This window comes from Meriones unguiculatus, chromosome 8, assembly GCF_030254825.1.
Source record: "Meriones unguiculatus strain TT.TT164.6M chromosome 8, Bangor_MerUng_6.1, whole genome shotgun sequence".
NCBI lineage: Eukaryota > Metazoa > Chordata > Mammalia > Rodentia > Muridae > Meriones > Meriones unguiculatus.
Window position 1 is genome coordinate 72,941,271 of NC_083356.1, and position 15,958 is coordinate 72,957,228.

A 15,958-nucleotide genomic window follows, 5' to 3' on the forward strand; every position below is an offset into this window, starting at 1 on the left:
GAGCCGTGGCGAGGCGGGAGCGGTCTGCTAGAGACCTGCAGGCTGATGCAGCAGGGGGAGGTTCCAGGAGGAGCAGAGGCGGGAGCAGCCTGACAGTCCCTGCGGATGACAAGATGCAGGTGTGAGGTGGGTGGCCTGCCCCTCTGGTCCTCAGTTTCCACATCTGTAAATCATGGGCATTGCACCCAGCCAGGGGTTGAGAAGGGAGAGCCAGGTGATGACAGCCCATCAGGTCTTCATGGGCATCTGTCTTACATAAGTTACTACTGCTGTGATGAAGCACCACGACCAGAAGCAGCTTGGGGAGGAAAGGGTTTATTTCCCTCACAGTCCATATAACAAACAGTTCATCATCAAAAGCAGTGAGGGCAGGAGCTGATGATGAAGCCATGGAGGGGTGCTGCTTACTAGCTTGCTTCTCGTGGACATGAAGGCCAGCCAGTTTAGCTGAATCATACATCTGGGTTCACTGAGAGATCCTGCCTTAAACATGAAGTAGAGAGCCGATTAAGAAAAACATTCAATATCGACCTCTGTATAGCGTGCATATATACAAACACAGGGAGAATTTTTTTTTTTCTTTTTGAGACGGCATGTAGCCCTGGATGTTCTGGACCTTGGTAAGTAGACCAGGCTGGTCTTGAACCCACAGAGATATGCTTGGCTCTGCATCTCAAGTGCTTGGGGAAGGGAGGAGATGGGGCATGAAGATCAGATCAAAGCCATCTCTAGCTACACAAAACGCAAGGCTAGCCTGAACTTGAAGAGATCTGCTCTACCTCCCAAATAATGACAGATACCTATTAAATTTATTAATAAGCAAGTTGGGCATGGTGGTGCACACCTGTAATCCCAGCACTCTGGGAGGCTCAGGCATGTGGATCTTTGTGAGTTAGAGACCAGCCTGGTCTACAAAGGGTACAGGACAGCCAGGGATACACAAAGAAACCCTGTCTCAAATAAAATAACAAATTATTAATAAGCTTCAAGCACTATAGCTGGGCAGATACTCATCTATTCTAACTAGACTCTGCTGACCTGGCCTAGTTCCCAGCCGTGTGCGCTGTTACCTGAATTCTTAATCTCACCCTGGCCGCTCCTGCTCCATCTTTGTCCTCATGGTGACCTTCTCTCATAGAGGCTCTGCTTCTCTCTCCCCTAGGACCTCTTTCCTGGGATCAGAAGTCTCAGCCTAACTCTCCTTCCCCATTATAGGCTGTTCAGCTCTTTATTAACCAATTAGAGGAATAGAGGACATTTTTTACAGTGTATACAAGTGCTTCAATAATAATGACAATGCCGACGTCCAGGCTGCAACCAGATAGATCTCTAGACGCAGAAATCAGCATTTGAATACACAGTGCAAAATGACCTCCAATAAGACCCTGTCTTAAAAATACAAAGGGAGAGGTGAAGTGCACACCTATCCTAGCCCTAAGGAGGTGCAGATGAGGCAGTCCAAGGCCATCTCTGGCTACTACATAATGCTAGGCTAGTCTGGTTACACGAGACACTCTCAAAGGTGAAACTAACAGGGCAGGGGATGTGGTTCCTGGGTAGAGTACCTGCTGGCAAGCCGGAAGCCCTGGGGACTCTGGAGCTCTGGGGGAAACTAGGTATGGTGGTGCACACCTGCGAGGCCAGCTCTGTGGAGGGGGAAATAAGTTCACAAGGACAAGATGGTCCCCAGCTCCAAAGCAAGTTTGAGGCAAGCTGGGACATGGGGCATTGTCTCAAACAAATAAGCGGTAGGGGGCTCCTTGAGACCCCGTCACCAACGTGACAGATGTCACTCCAGTGCTGGGAAACAAGCGGGCTTTAAACAAGGCAAGCAGTTTGTTTAAGGAGCTTTGTTGGGGTGTGCTTTGAACCCCCCAAATGCGCTATTTTAAGGGTTCCAGCAAGGATACAGAGGGACATACCAGTTACTACAGTATACTTGTAGAACATTTCTATCAACCTCTCATGCTTTCCAAGGCTGCCACCAGCTCTCTCCCCTCGCTTTTTCTGAACCTTTTCTGCAAATTGGATCATGTCATGTGGTCTTTGAGTTGGTACTCACGCTGGTAGGAATGTTTTTTTTGTTGTTGTTGGGTTTTGTTGTTTTGAGACAGGGTTTCTCTGTGTAGCTGTGGCTGTCCTGGAACTTACTCTGTAGAACAGGGTGGTGTAATAGATAACTTATATTTTGGTTTTTTTTTTTTTTTTCCCTTCTAATCACCAGCTCTAGCACCCAAATAAGTGACACAAAGATTTAATAAATTTATTAATAAGCTTTAAGCGCAACAACTGGGCAGATCTCTTTTCATACTAATCCTTTAAGCTAGTCTGGCTACTTCCCAGCCACATGCCCCAAGTTACTTGCCATATTGGTCCTATCTGGGCTGTTTCGGGTCCAACAGGTTAATTCCGCATGGTGATGTCCTTTCTCTCATCTTCTTGTCTTCCCTGCCCCTCGTGGTCCCTACCTGCGACCCCTAGCCTAGGAATGGAAGTTCTGCCTACCTTTCTTCTGCCCAGCTGCACGCTGCCCAGGTTTTTGTTTTTTGTTAACCAATCAGAGGTGATTGGGGAGCAAAGTTTACACAACACTGATCAGGGTATGTGACAATGTGCTCAACTGGGCTGCAGCCAGATGTCAGGGCCAGAATTCAGTGTTTGTATACACTGAACACCAGGCCAACCTCTAACAGACTGGCCTCAAACTTACAAAGATCCTCCTGCCTCTGCCTTCCAAGAGCTGCAGAAAAAGTAGTTTTGAGAGTGACTCATTTTGCAGCTGGATCCAGTCTAGGCCTCATGCATACATGCACTCTGCCAGGCAGGCTACACCCACATCCTTGGGTTTTGTTGTCTTTTTATTTTTTAAAAAAGTGTGTGTGTGTGTTTGTCTCAGGGTTTTTATTGCTGCGATGAGACACCATGACCAAAGCATGGGCAAGAAAGGGCTTATTTGGCTTACACTCCACAGCACTGTTCATCATTGAAGGAAGTCAGGACAGGAACTCAAGCAGGGCAGGAACCTGGAGGCGGGAGCTGATGCAGAGGCCATGGGTGCTGCTTACTGGCTTATTTCCCATGACTTGCTCAGCCTGCTTTCTTGTTGAACCCAGGACCAGCAGCCCAAGAATGACATCACCCACAATGGGCTGGGCCTGGCACTCCCCCATCAATCACTGTTGAGAAAATGCCCTACAGGCTTGCCGACAGCCCAGTTTTATGGAGGCATTTTCATAACTGAATTTCCCTCCTCTCAGATGACTTTAGCTTGTGTCGAGTTGATAGAAACTAAGCATCAACGTGTGTGGGTGTGTGTTGGTATAAGCATGTGAGTGCAGGTGCCCGCAGAAGCCAGAGGAGTCAGATCCCCCTGGAGTTGGAGTTACAGGGTGTGGAAATCAAACTTGGGGCCTCTAGAAGAGCAGGACATAGCCTTAACCGTGGAGCCATCTCTCCTGGCCCTGGTTTTGGGTTTTTGAGTAAGGCTCGGGCTACATGCTGCAACCTGGCCTTGAACTCAATCCCCTTGCCTCCCATGCACCACCACACCCAGGTGGCCATTTGCCTTTAACTGTTAATCGCTGGGATTAACAGGGAATAGATTAACAGGGAATAGATATTCCTTGAGAGCCAGGGAAGCACTCAGGCTGATTGCATTCTCTCTTCCTCCTGGGGTTTGGTTAATGTCCTGTCACTGTTGCAGGGCTCAAGCATTTACTAATAAATAAATGATATTTAACCCAGAGCTGCCCCCCCCCCCTTAGGAGGTCAGGCCAGGGACAGTATGTTTCTTCAGGGTGGCTTTGTGCAGTGTGTTGGGGTACATGCTCAGAATCAAACTCCATGTCTCTAATTTCAGTGTTAACCCCTGCTACTGCCTGCCAAAGGAGGCGTTAGAGATGACTGGCTCCTGTCCTGAAACCCTATAGGGAAGCCTGGGTCTTGGGCCTGTAAAGGGCTCTGGAGCAAGCAGCCAGAACTCTGGCTCTAAAAGTCCGTGCTGTGCCACATACTGGCTGGGTGCCTGTGCAGACAGCTGGAGACACCCGGCCTTTCTGTTTTCATCCTTGAACTGGACACATGAAGCCCTGCCTTGCAAGCCAGGCACGGTGAGCATGGAATCCCAGACTGGGGAAGGAGGAGCAGTACTCCAAGACTAGTTCTGTTGGGTTGGGGCTGGAAGCAGAGAAAACTCACTTCAGAGACAGAAGCTTAAAATGGAAGCTTTATTTTTTGCTCTTGCAGGGAGGCTGCCAGTTCAGGATCTAAACCACATCCCCGAAGGGAGATCGTACAACATTTTTAAAGGATGGGAACACAAATCAAGGGAGATGGGGGTGGGCTATTGCACGTGGTAAACTGAATCATGAGAGCTGGAATTTAGAGCGATAAGGGAATGAAGGAATAGACAAGCTGCACATAGTAAACTGAGTCATGACCCGGAATTGCTGCACGTAGTCAGTTAAGTCAGGGCAGGCAACACGGTTCTGACTGGTGTGCCTTAATTTAGATAACAGGATGACAGCAACTTCCCTCTTTACATCCTTTACTGGTTACTGACAAACATAAAACACCTGAAAAGGCAGGAGAGGAGCTGTGCTCCAAGCCCGGGAACATGAACACAGTTTGACCCTGCCAGTAAAGTGGAACTTGTTCCTGAGATGGCTGACCCAGGAAACTGTCTCTTAACAGTTCAAGACTAGCCCGGGCTACATGATACCCTGTCAACAAGCAAACATACAAACAAACAGCCGGAGCAATGGTTCAGAGGTTGAGACCACTGGCTGCTTTTCCAGAGGACCGGGGTTGATTCCCAGCGTCTACATGGCAGCTGACAAGGATATGCAACTATCGTCCCTGGGGAATCTGATGTCCTCTACTGGTCTCCACGAGTGTTACATGTACATGGGCCATACATACACATGCAAAACACCACATATATAAAACAAGAATGAACAAAACAAGTGCTGTCTCTTAGGGCTGCTGTGACTGACACAAGGGACTAAGGAGGAGCCTCTTAAGGGCTAGTCGGAAGGATTTCAGATACCACTGGTCTGATGAGAATGAGAGGGAGCCCTTCACTCACACAGCTGGTCTGGCTGTGTCACCTCTGCCATGTCAGGGGACCCTGCAATGTCTCCTGAGCCCACCTCCTCAGCAACACACTCAGGTATACCAAAGACGTCCCCGGGGATTCACTTTGCCTACACCTGGGATGGATGCCCTTGTCCCAGATATCCTCCAAGAGTGACACAGGAGGAGCTAGAGAGATGGCTCGGTGGTCAAGAACACTGCTCTTCCAAAGGACCCAAGTTCAATTCCCGGCACCCACATGGCAGCTCACAAGTATCTATAACTGCAGTTCCATGGATTCTTACACCTACATACCACTGCACAGAGAATAAAATTAAATAAATTATTTTAAAAAGAGTGACACGGGAACTAACTAGTAGCTCATACCACCGACCATACGCAGCAAGGCCACCTATGGCCACAGCATGGCCAACTCCCGGAGCCAAGCGCCCAGCAGGAGAAACTGCATGGACACCGCAGGGTTCTGTTTACAGCAGGTGCAACCCCCAAACTCCTGATGGATAGCTTTAGATGTCACCTAGGGTGACTGCACAGGCCATCAGCTGTTTCTTATCTGGGGGATTCTTACACAAGAATGTCTAACTTCTGAGACACATTGACCTACATCCATCTGATTTCTGGAACTTCCTGTAAGAATGTCACAAATGAATGACTTTGAACACTAGATCCTCCAGCTTTCCAAGTGAAGGGATTTTAAGTGTATACCACTAGGCCTAGCATAAAAGTCAGTCAGTCTGTCTGTGTCTTTCTCTCTCTCTCTCACACACACACATACTCACACAATTTGGTTTTTAGTTTAGTTGGTTTATGTCCCCTCTATTTTGGGGGCAGATCTCATGTATCCCAGGCTAGCCAAGCCCTCACTAAGTGACCTGAGGATTCCCCTGACCCCATGATCCTCTTGCCTCTCCTGGGTGGCTATACCCATGCTCCTCAGAGAACTATTCTAGGAAGCTCATATCTCACACCTCTTTCTTCCAGAGGCTAATAATGACATTGCCTGAGAAAGCTAGGGCAGGTGACAAGGAAGTGAGGCCAACTGGCGCAGATAAGCTCAGGCCGGGCGGGGAGATGAGGGGAAGCTCAGCACAGCTGGGGGCAGGGGGCTTCCTGGTCCACAGCTAGATTCTGAGTCACCAGCGTATCTTTAGCCTACCTGCACTACGTTACAGTCCTGGCCCCCACAGGCTGCCAGGCTAACCCATCTAAGCTAGCGACCTCTTTGGTTTAGTCTCATTCTGCCTCACAAGTACCATGGTATTTATTGGGTATTTAGTCTAGACTACGTGTAAGGAACTTGTTCTAGGTCATTTATCAAGTACATAATAGGTCTGGATTGGGGCAGGGATATTAGTTACCTATTTTTTCAACCACATGTATCAGAAACTCCAGAACATGGAATATGGAGGCCAAGGCTCCAATCCAGACCTACGGAGTCTCCCCCACCCCCAAGGCCCCAGATAGACCCAGGAACCTGAATATTCTTTATTGTACATGCTGTGGTGCTCAGTGAGGTCAGAGCCAGACAAGGAAATAATTACAGTTCAATGTAGCTGGATATGAGGTAGGTAAGGGGGTGCAACTGAGGAATCACTGTAGAGCCTGCTCCCCTCTTTCCAGCCCACACTGGCCTCGAACTCATAGAGACCCCCTGCTTCTGTGGAGGACCTTCTCTAAACCTTGGGAAACTGTATGAACTGAAAAATAAGTCAGACTGGGTTAGGCAAATGGGGCAGGAGTGTGTCTGCCCATTCCGAGCAGAAGGATTGGAAACAAAGCATCTGGCCTAGATTGTTAAGTAGGTCTGCCTGGGGAGAGTGGGCTCAGAAAGGGACGTGGGCGGGACGCGTGGCTATTCCCTCGAGAATGTTTTGGGCAAAGTAAGATGCCTAGTATGTACTCCTCCCCACCCCCCGGGAGTAAGGACCTATAATCTTTTCACAGAGAGGCTCCTTTGAGGAACTGTACCTCTTGTTTGTCGGTAAAGGCAGAAAACACTCGCTGTACGTCTTTGGCCTCAATTTACGTGTATGGCTAGGAAGCCAAGAGAGGGGAAGGTGAGCCTGGGCTTCACCGTGAGGTGCAAATTTTTGTTTTCAAGCTGGGTGGACTGAGACCCGCTGATGCGGAGGCGCCCTCTCCACCGAGCTCAGGGTTCTCGGAAGCCTTAACTCCGGGCACAGGTGCCAGCCGAACCAAAGCTCCCACCAAAGACCAACACGCCCCCCGAGAGAGCGCCTGATTGGCTTGCCCTGCCCACACCCCGAGCGAAGCTGACCTTTTGATTGGCTCTTCTGCCCTCCGTCCTGCGCCGGAACCCTCCACTCTCCTGATTGGCTAGACGACTACCTGAGCCCGCTCGGGACTGGGCACTGGCAAAGCTGCGCGGGGCCCCGCTCTCTGATTCGCCGCACAGGCCAGCCTCCCGGCCTGCACACTGAATGGCTGCGCCACTACCTGCACTCGGCCTCGGATTGGGCGCGCGGCGTCTCCCCGGCGTGATAGGTCAGGACCACCGCCCCCCTTGCTCCCCATTGGCTGCTCGGCGAAGCCCGGTCTCCGGGTAAGATGGCAGCGGACGGACAGTGCTCGCTCCCCGCTTCATGGCGGCCGGTGACCCTCACCCACGTCGAATACCCTGCAGGTAAGAGCCGGCTCCGGCCCCGAGGACGTTCTGCCGGAGCCGGCGCCTCAGGCCCTAGCGCCCAGGGCCGCGCGGGCCGGCGTGAGGCCGCCAAGCGAGCGCGGTGGGAACTGTCAAACAGCTAGCCATGGAGGGGCTCGGCCGGCGCGCGCGCCGCGCAGGCGCAGTGAAGCGGCGATGAGCTGGGAGAAATTGTGAGCGGCTCTCTCGCGTGCGCTCTGCGGCTGCGCGGCCGAGTCGCTCTCCGGGGTCCCCGGGCACTGGTGGGCTGTCCTGGGCCGGGGGTCTGGTGGTTCGGGCAAGGATCTGGGCCTGGACTTTGTCCCTTGTGGCCCGCCCTCCCCGGAGCCAGAGAGGCCGCACACTCCTGCTTGGGGGTGCAGGGAGTGCCAGTCTCTGTCAGTCTGCTGCGGGCTGCTTGCTGGAGAAAGCTCCCTGTTGCAGGGGCTGTGCAAGTCCAGGCCAGGGTTGGGAGAATTTGCGGCGCCACGCCCTGAACAGAGCAGCAGAGGCTTGCCGCCAAGGGGGCACGCAGCCCCCGGGAGCTTGACTTGTAAGAGCTTCCATCCGACACGCCTCTGGGAGTGCCCGCCTCTCTGGTGGGAAGGTCCATTAGCCACGGTTCTGAAGTTCCGGCTCCGAAGAGTGGTGCGGAGCTTAGGCCTTGGGGTGAGACGCTTCCGGGCTCCCGGGGAGGTGGCACCCCTCCAGTCACTTCATCTGCCTAAGTGGCTCCTTTCTGTAATGGTATGTGAATCAAGTGACCACAGGCCTGAGAGGTGCTGGGCACAGAGCCTAGCCCACAGTGAACACCCAATAAAGACCTGTAGTTTATATCTCTAGCTTGCCAGCACCCTCCCTGCATAGATGTTTGTTGCTGAGCAGCCAGGGACCTCTTGCTGGCATCTCGTTGTCTAGGAAGGGCCTGTTCTCTTCGGTAGCCACGTGAGAGCTTGGTTCTGCCGAGAACACAGGGTCATAGGCCAGGGGAACTTTGGCTCCGGGTGTTCTGGGTTACACTTAAGGTGTGGCCGTCCTGCCCAGGGTTGGGCCCTCTGGTCATCCATCCATCCACCCATCCATTCGTTCATTCATTCTGTACCCCCTTAAGCATCTCCCAAGTGCTAGGCCTTGGGCCAGCTCTGGGTTTGGAATGCTGAAGTCCCTGCTTTCTTGCTCTGTGAAAAGTCTCTGCTCCAGCGGAGGGAAACCAGGCCCGGAGAAGGGGAGAGACTTGACTGAGGCCTCCATACCCTCCTGGCTTTCTGTCCCTGGCCTCAGATTAGCTTCTCAGAGGCCTCATGGCCTTACAGGAGAAGGCACCAACGGAAAAGAACACCATGACACGTGCAGGCTGTGTGTGCTGTGGGGTCTGGTTGAACCTGAGGACATCTGGCAAAGTCCAGTCCCCTGGACACCCTCCTGGAGCCCCTGCTCGTCATGTCACAGTACACTGGACATCTTTTATCTGTTTGAAATGGGGTCTGAATCCTGTGGAGTGTCATACAGTGCTGCACTCAGAAGGCAGTGGGGTGTGGGGAGCGGTCACTCCCCTCCCCTCATGGGACCTGAGGTTCTATAGAGGGCACCTTCACCACCCAGTAGGTCAGGGACCATGTCCCCGTCACAGACCTCCATCAGTCGGGCTGAGAGTTTTGTGGTGGTGGGCTTTCATCTGTGTGGTTTCTTTTTTAGCTGTGCTGGGTCTTGCCTTTCGTCTTTTGAGTTCACCTCGGCAGCATCCTAGGTGGGGGGAGCCGTGTGTGCATGGTCCAGAAGTAGGACAGCACAGTGTGTTCAGGGAGCTAGAGTATCGTCCCTGCAACTGGAGCAGAGGGTGGGAGGGAAGTGGGCCAGGCCTGCCTTGAGCCTGGTTAAAGGGGCCTGAGGAAACATCCCAAGGACAGGGGAGAGGACTGTGGATTAGAGAGAGTTGAGGCCAGTGTTCCTGGCAATATGTACAGGAAAGCCCGAGGGTCTTGCTTGCTATAAGACAACCTTCGGAATTGGTTAGGGTTCAGGGATCATAGCCGTGCCCTGTCCTGATAGCCCAGCAGTTATCAGTTGAGTCAGAATCGCAGGGTGGTGGAGACATGGGCTTAGAAGGGGGAGGACACGCCCTCAGGGTTCCTTAGTGGAACTGTGGCAGCATCAGCCTTGAACCTAGGTTACTTGAACCTAGGCCAACTCTGAGCCAGTCTTTCCTGGTAGGGTCAGGTAAAGTATATGTGCCTCCATCTCTTCAGGTCTGGAATCCGTTCTCTGCCCTCTGGGGGGGTAGCTGCCTGCTTGTGTAAGGCCAAACTGCTGGTGTGGGCCGTCTCTCATACTGGGTTCACTCAGCCTCTGGGATCCCCACTGTGGGGCTGTGTGCCAGAGATGGCACTCTTCCACAGCTGAGGGAAAGGTCCTCCCCCTCCCACAGGAGACCATGCGGAGGTGCAGGGAGGTGCGGCCCCGCCTGAGATCCTCTGGCCTCTTCAGAGTGGCTTCTTAGTTTGTTCCCTTGTTTCAGCCGTGAGAGTGGCCTTTCGGACACAGCCTTGCCCGTGAGCAAGGGGGACATGACTCTAATCTTAGCTTTCCCCTCTCAGAGGGGCCAGTGGTCCTCACTGCCTCCGTCCAGGCTTTGGCAGGAATGGAAGACAATGCCTTGGCTGGGAGAAGGTTTGAGAGGCTGCTCAGTGTTGTGGGCGGCCACTTTGAGCTGGCCCTGGTGGAGTCTCCAGCGTGGCTCTTGAGCTGCTGTTTGGAAGAACACACGCTTCCCCGGAGGCCCCAGGCCATGGGGCAGCCCAGATGTGTGCAGCATGGAATCTTGAGGTTTCGTGCTCCCCCTCTGACAGAGTGATGGGTACAGAGACTGGCTTACATCCAGGTGCCATGTCACTCTGGTTGTGTTACCAAGTCACATAGCCATGCCGAGACTCAATTCCTTCTGTAAAATGGGGACAAAGAGGACCCTTCTTGAAACCCATGGTGTGTGGTCCTTCATGGTTGGTAGTGGACCCCTTACAAGTGTGGGGGGGAGTTGGGGTGTCAACTGGGTATCCATGGCTGTGGCCCTGGGTTCTAGGACCTCCCCTTTTGTTCAGGCCCTGTTGACTCTCAGAGGACTGAGCCCTCTTCTGATGCCCATGCCCTGTCTCATCCTGTTCCTCTGTTCCAACAGGTGATCTCTCTGGCCAACTCCTTGCCTATCTGAGCCTCAGCCCTATTTTTGTCATTGTTGGTTTTGTGACCCTCATCATATTCAAGCGGGAGCTACACACGGTGAGTCTCGGCCCCACCCATTGCCAGAACCCTCTTTTGGTGTGCAGTGCTTTACTCTGTAAGGCCTGTAGGGGTCTCCTGGCTGGGTCCAGGTTGTTCACTCACTGATCTGGGCTGTCCAGTCAGAGGCTGTGGGAATTGGATGGCGGTCAGCAGGTACCCAGAGGCCCAGCTGAGTGCCTATCTTTCCCAGCAGATTTCATTCCTTGGGGGCCTGGCAGTGAATGAGGGCGTCAACTGGCTGATCAAACACGTTATCCAGGAGCCTCGGCCCTGTGGAGGTAGGGCTGGAACTTTGAGGACCCAGGGCGGGGTGATGCCTTGGACATCATGAGGAACCCCACAGCTTCCCATGACGCGCTGTTTCTCTCCCCAGGCCCACACATGGCAGTGGGCAGTAAGTACGGCATGCCCTCTAGCCATTCCCAGTTCATGTGGTTCTTCTCCGTCTATTCCTGCCTTTTCCTGTATTTAAGGTAAGAGGCCCCCGCCCCCTGCTGTGGTAGCTATGCTCTGCTGGGGGCTGCTGCACTAAGGCTTTTGGATGGGACCAGGGGCTATAGGCAGGCCTGGATTCAGGTTGTGGCCTAAGGCTGTCTGATGCATCTCTTTTTCCAGAATGCACCAAACAAATAACGCCAGGTTCTTGGACTTGCTGTGGAGGCACGTGCTCTCTCTGGGGCTCCTCACCGCAGCTTTTCTCGTCTCCTATAGCAGGTATGGAAAGAGGAGGTGCCCCACCCTACAACCTGCCCACCTGGGGTCCTGCTAGGTCTTGGTCTCTTTTGAACAGTCTCTGTGGACCCTGGGCCCAGAGACTATAGAGGAGGACTGGGGAAAGAACCTAGATTCTAATTTTAACAGACAGGGCTCCAGCTGCCCTTTCTAATGTAGCAGGCTAAGGCCACGATTGGAACAGGAGCTTTTTGTATTAGCCATTTGTCCCCAGCTTCCTGGGTGGTGGTGGGGCTTTGCTGACAGGCTCCAGGTTAAGAGCTGGACAGGAAGGAGCAGGTCTGGAGATAGGCTGCTTTCAGCATCCCTGCTGTGCTCTGGTAGTGCCTGTTATATCTGTGTGTGTCTTCGCACGTACACACACAGGGTCCCGAGGAGTGGGGTACTGTGCAGGCCTCCTGTCCCTGATTGGCTCTCATGAATTTCCCTTCTGGCCTTATCCCAGGGTCTACCTGCTGTACCATACCTGGAGCCAGGTATTTTATGGGGGTGTTGCTGGAAGCCTCATGGCCATCGCTTGGTTCATCTTCACCCAAGAAGTCCTCACCCCGCTGTTCCCCAGGATAGCAGCCTGGTAACCAATTCTTCTTCCCTTCCCTGCAGGCATGGCCATCTGTGGAGAACCTTGTGTCCTGGATGGCCCAGTGTTAGGCCTCTGGTGGCATGAGGCTTAGAACTCACTGTCCTGGCTACTACCTTCCCCAGGGGCTTATGGTCTCTCAGGTTCAGCACCCAGAGCACCCTCCTCTGTTCTTGTGTCAGCCCATAGAGACTTAGCAGGCAGCCAAAGTCTTGTGGGGCAGTGGTCCTCCATTGCTGTAGGGGGCTTGGGGAACTATGGGGACACCTGGCTTGGTGGTAGGCTCATGCCCTCACCATGGCCCTGGCTTTTTGGGTATCTGTCTCTCCAGGCCCATCTCCGAGTTTTTCCTCATCCGGGACACGAGCCTCATTCCCAACGTGCTCTGGTTTGAGTATACAGTAACCAGGGCAGAAGCCAGGTGAGTTAAGGGGACAGCAGTCAGCACTGCCCCACTTTGGAAGGCTCCTGGAAAGCTAGATACTTGCTTCCATTTCAGACACTGAATTCTCCTATGTGCCCATCTTTTTCAGATGGGAATGGAGAGGCTCAGAAAGAAGGAAAGTGTTGGAGCTCTGTCTATTAGTGGGTGAGGGAGCTGGTGGTAAGCCACGGGCCAGTGTATCTGCTTTTACCCTCTTCTACAGCCCAGGGCCCTTGAGTGTGGCTGTCCTCAGAGCTGTTTAGCCTTCTGTTGGCTGGGTAAGCTGAGGCACACTGAGCTGGGGGCCGGCTTGAAGCTGATTCAAGTTGGGGCAAAGCTGGGCTTTGTCATCTCCTGACTCACACTCTTTTTATTTAACTCTCCTCCTATCTGGGGTGGAGTGCCTCAGGAGTTGGGGAAGGGCAGCTTTTCCCTAAGCTCTGGAGAGAGCTGAAGCAGGCCAGGCTCCAGAGGAAGCCTAGGAGATTTTCCAGTGGGGGTGAGAGCCACGGGGCAGGGCAGAGCAGGGTGGGTGTCTAGCAGCTAGAAAATGTGTTAGTACATCAAGGTCCACATTATCCTAACAAGCTTAAAGGTAAAGCCTGGATCCATGCGGAAAGGGGATTTGAGGGTTAGGGCAGGGCAATCCCATTAGTGGCAGACAGGCCCCAGATGCCTCAGGCTCAGCTCTCCACCTGGCTCCCAGAATGGCTAGCGCTGCCTCACCCTGCTTAGCCAGCTGCCACCTGCTTTCATTCTCCCAACTCTCCCTGGCACCTGCTCCCTGACAGGCTGTGTACAGAGGCTGAGCACAACTATGTACAGAGTAAGGCAACTGTTCCCACCCCCTGAGCTCAAAGCAGCAGGGATCCATGAGGAAGGAAGGGCCAGCCATGTAAGCTATGTTGAGGAGTGAGGCTCAAAGTCTCAGAGAGTGACAGGATCCTAGAGTTCAGCAGGAGAGTCCATCAGCCTCCCAGGAGGAAGCAGACCTGAGTGATACAGATGAGCAGGCCTTCTGCAGTGGGGCTGACAGAGAGGCATCTGAGAAGAGGAACAGCAGGCATGAAGCTCTTGAAACAGACAGATTGGTGTTTGAGAGCCCGGGGAGCAAGCTGGAGGACTGGGGTAACATCACACGAGGACCCCTGCTTTCTAGTTCTATAGGTACCTTAAACAAGCACTGTTCTTTCTGAGCCTCAGCTAGCTCCTCTTGAGAACAGCAGTGATTCTTCCTGTCCCCTTCCAAATGGATGCGTTCATTTCGGGGAGCCCCTTCAGTGTGCCTTTCTCTGCTTGCATCCTTTTCCTACCACCTTTCTGTAGCTGTTTTGGTGGTAGCAGCAGAACCTTCCTGGGCTGACTTCTATAAAGGAACTCCCCATTAGTCAGGCCCATCCAAATGCCTTTCTTGTCTTGTCCCAGCCCTGTCCTGCCATCCCCTGGCTCACTTCCTGAGCTCCAAACCTGGGTCCTCCAAATGTGGGTCCTCTTCAGGTTCCAGCTTATAACAGGAGTTCTGATTGGCCCAGCTCTGGCCAGGGTGGGTATGGTTGGGTCTTTGCCACTGTAATTGAGACTGAGCAGGGAGAAAGGGCAGCTGTGGGACAGGCCACTCAATACCAGGCACCCCCACATCTAAGCCCCATTTTTCAGGAACAGACAACGCAAACTGGGGACGAAACTGCAGTGACTGGTGGGTGTGGCTGGGTCAAGCCTCTGAATCTGGCCTGCGCCATGCCTTGCAGGATGGACAGAATGATGGATGGAGGAGTGAAGCAGAGACCTCTACAGACCCAAGTCACCAAGTGGAGCCTTTTTTTTTTTCTTATTTTAATTTTAATGGACATGGTGGACCAAAGGGCTGAGTCAGGCCCTCAGCCAGGACTCTCTGGGAGGGCCTGCTGTCTGTGGGTCGCATGGCCAGAGACCCTGGCTCTGCTGCTGCCAGCTCCTGACTGGGTGGAAGGTGCTCTTGGCATGGGCCCTAGGGTGTGGGTGGAGCACGAGGGCTTGCACCTTGGGTCTTGAGATCAGGAACTCCAGGTGGAGGAGTGCACACTATTTATTTTGGGGTTGTAGAGTCCATGCTGAAGAGGCTGCTCTGCAGTGGCTGCCCTGTACAGAGGAGCCCAGGTGAGCACTCAGACCCTCTGCTCTGAGCCTCAGGCAGGATAGCCCGCCTCCTGCTGGGCCTGAGCAGGGTCTGGTGCCCAGGAGTGAGGCAACAACCCTTGCTCTCCCTGTCACCATTGCCATTCCAGAACCTTGTCAGTGTTTCCTTGTCTGGGGGCAGGGCCCAGAGCAAGCACCCGTCTGTCGGCTGGGCTGCTGTTATTGTGTTCTTCCCTATGTCAACCCAACATCACAAGGGCTTTCTCTGGTCCTCTATCCCCAAGACAGTAATCCCTTTCTGACAAAAGAGCCTGCACATACGGGTGAGCACACCCAAGCGTTTACAGCTCCTTTTGTCTGGCCATCCAGTAGCAGTCTGTCTTCATCCCAACTTGAACAAAACAGGAACCAGGAGCTAGGATGCTGGCAGTGTGGCAGCGTTGACACTCTCCCCCGTCACCTGGCCCATATGCTCTGGATTTGTCCCTGTCCCTCCTGGCCTGCCCTAGAGGCTGGAACCCTGTGCAGGCTGACCCTGGAATCTGCCGGGCTGTGAGGAGTCCCTCCTAAGGGGACTCTCCAAGTTGCCCTGCCGCAGCTGTGGAGATGCTTCCAGAACTGAAGCAGCCCCTGGGGGACCTGTTCGAACTCTCCCCCCTTTCTCTGTGGAGGTCCCTAACCTGCTGCTGAAGCACAAGTTTTTGGTGCTTTCCTTTTGTGTCTGTTAAAGGCCGTGTCCAAGCCCCTCAGAGGCCAGGGCCAGGGCTGGTTTCTAGGGCGGTAGGTGAGTCACATTCCCTCCCCTTCCCCTAGGATTTTTTTTATTTTTATTTTTTTTGGATTTTTATTTTTTACTTTTTGCCTGAGACAAGCCAAGTGTGAGGTGGTTTAAGAAAATGAAATTGTTTACTATTGTTTTAAAATAAAATCTGAAACTCTGGAGGCTGAGTATATTGACAGCTCATGAAAGGAGGCTGTGGGACCACTGGGGCACATGTGGCCTCTGGGACAAGGATGTGCTAAGGCCATAAAGCAAGAAGAAATTCCAGGATACTCAGTCCCCTCTACCCCCCAGAGTGAGGGTTTCAATTGC

At 53.1% G+C, this 15,958-nt stretch overlaps 1 protein-coding gene across 5 annotated transcripts; it reads left to right on the top strand.

The window, feature by feature from the left end:
• The first annotated feature begins 7,515 nt into the window (after window positions 1–7,515).
• Window positions 7,516–15,805, top strand: Dolpp1 (dolichyldiphosphatase 1). 5 transcript variants are annotated; one of them, XM_060389876.1, is made up of 9 exons: window positions 7,516–7,738; window positions 10,911–11,011; window positions 11,208–11,292; window positions 11,388–11,487; window positions 11,630–11,728; window positions 12,192–12,320; window positions 12,658–12,747; window positions 12,860–12,930; window positions 14,407–15,117. In XM_060389876.1, the coding sequence occupies exons 1-9, from the start codon at window positions 7,663–7,665 to the stop codon at window positions 14,616–14,618; spliced, it is 963 nt and encodes a 320-aa protein (XP_060245859.1). In that variant the 5' UTR covers window positions 7,516–7,662; the 3' UTR covers window positions 14,619–15,117. The 5 variants fall into 5 exon arrangements, with proteins under 5 accessions (XP_060245859.1, XP_060245860.1, XP_021506223.1 ...); XM_060389877.1 differs by having other exon boundaries at window positions 12,860–13,028; window positions 14,407–14,524; XM_060389878.1 differs by lacking the exon at window positions 7,516–7,738 and adding an exon at window positions 8,076–8,485.
• Window positions 15,806–15,958: the final 153 nt, after the last annotated feature.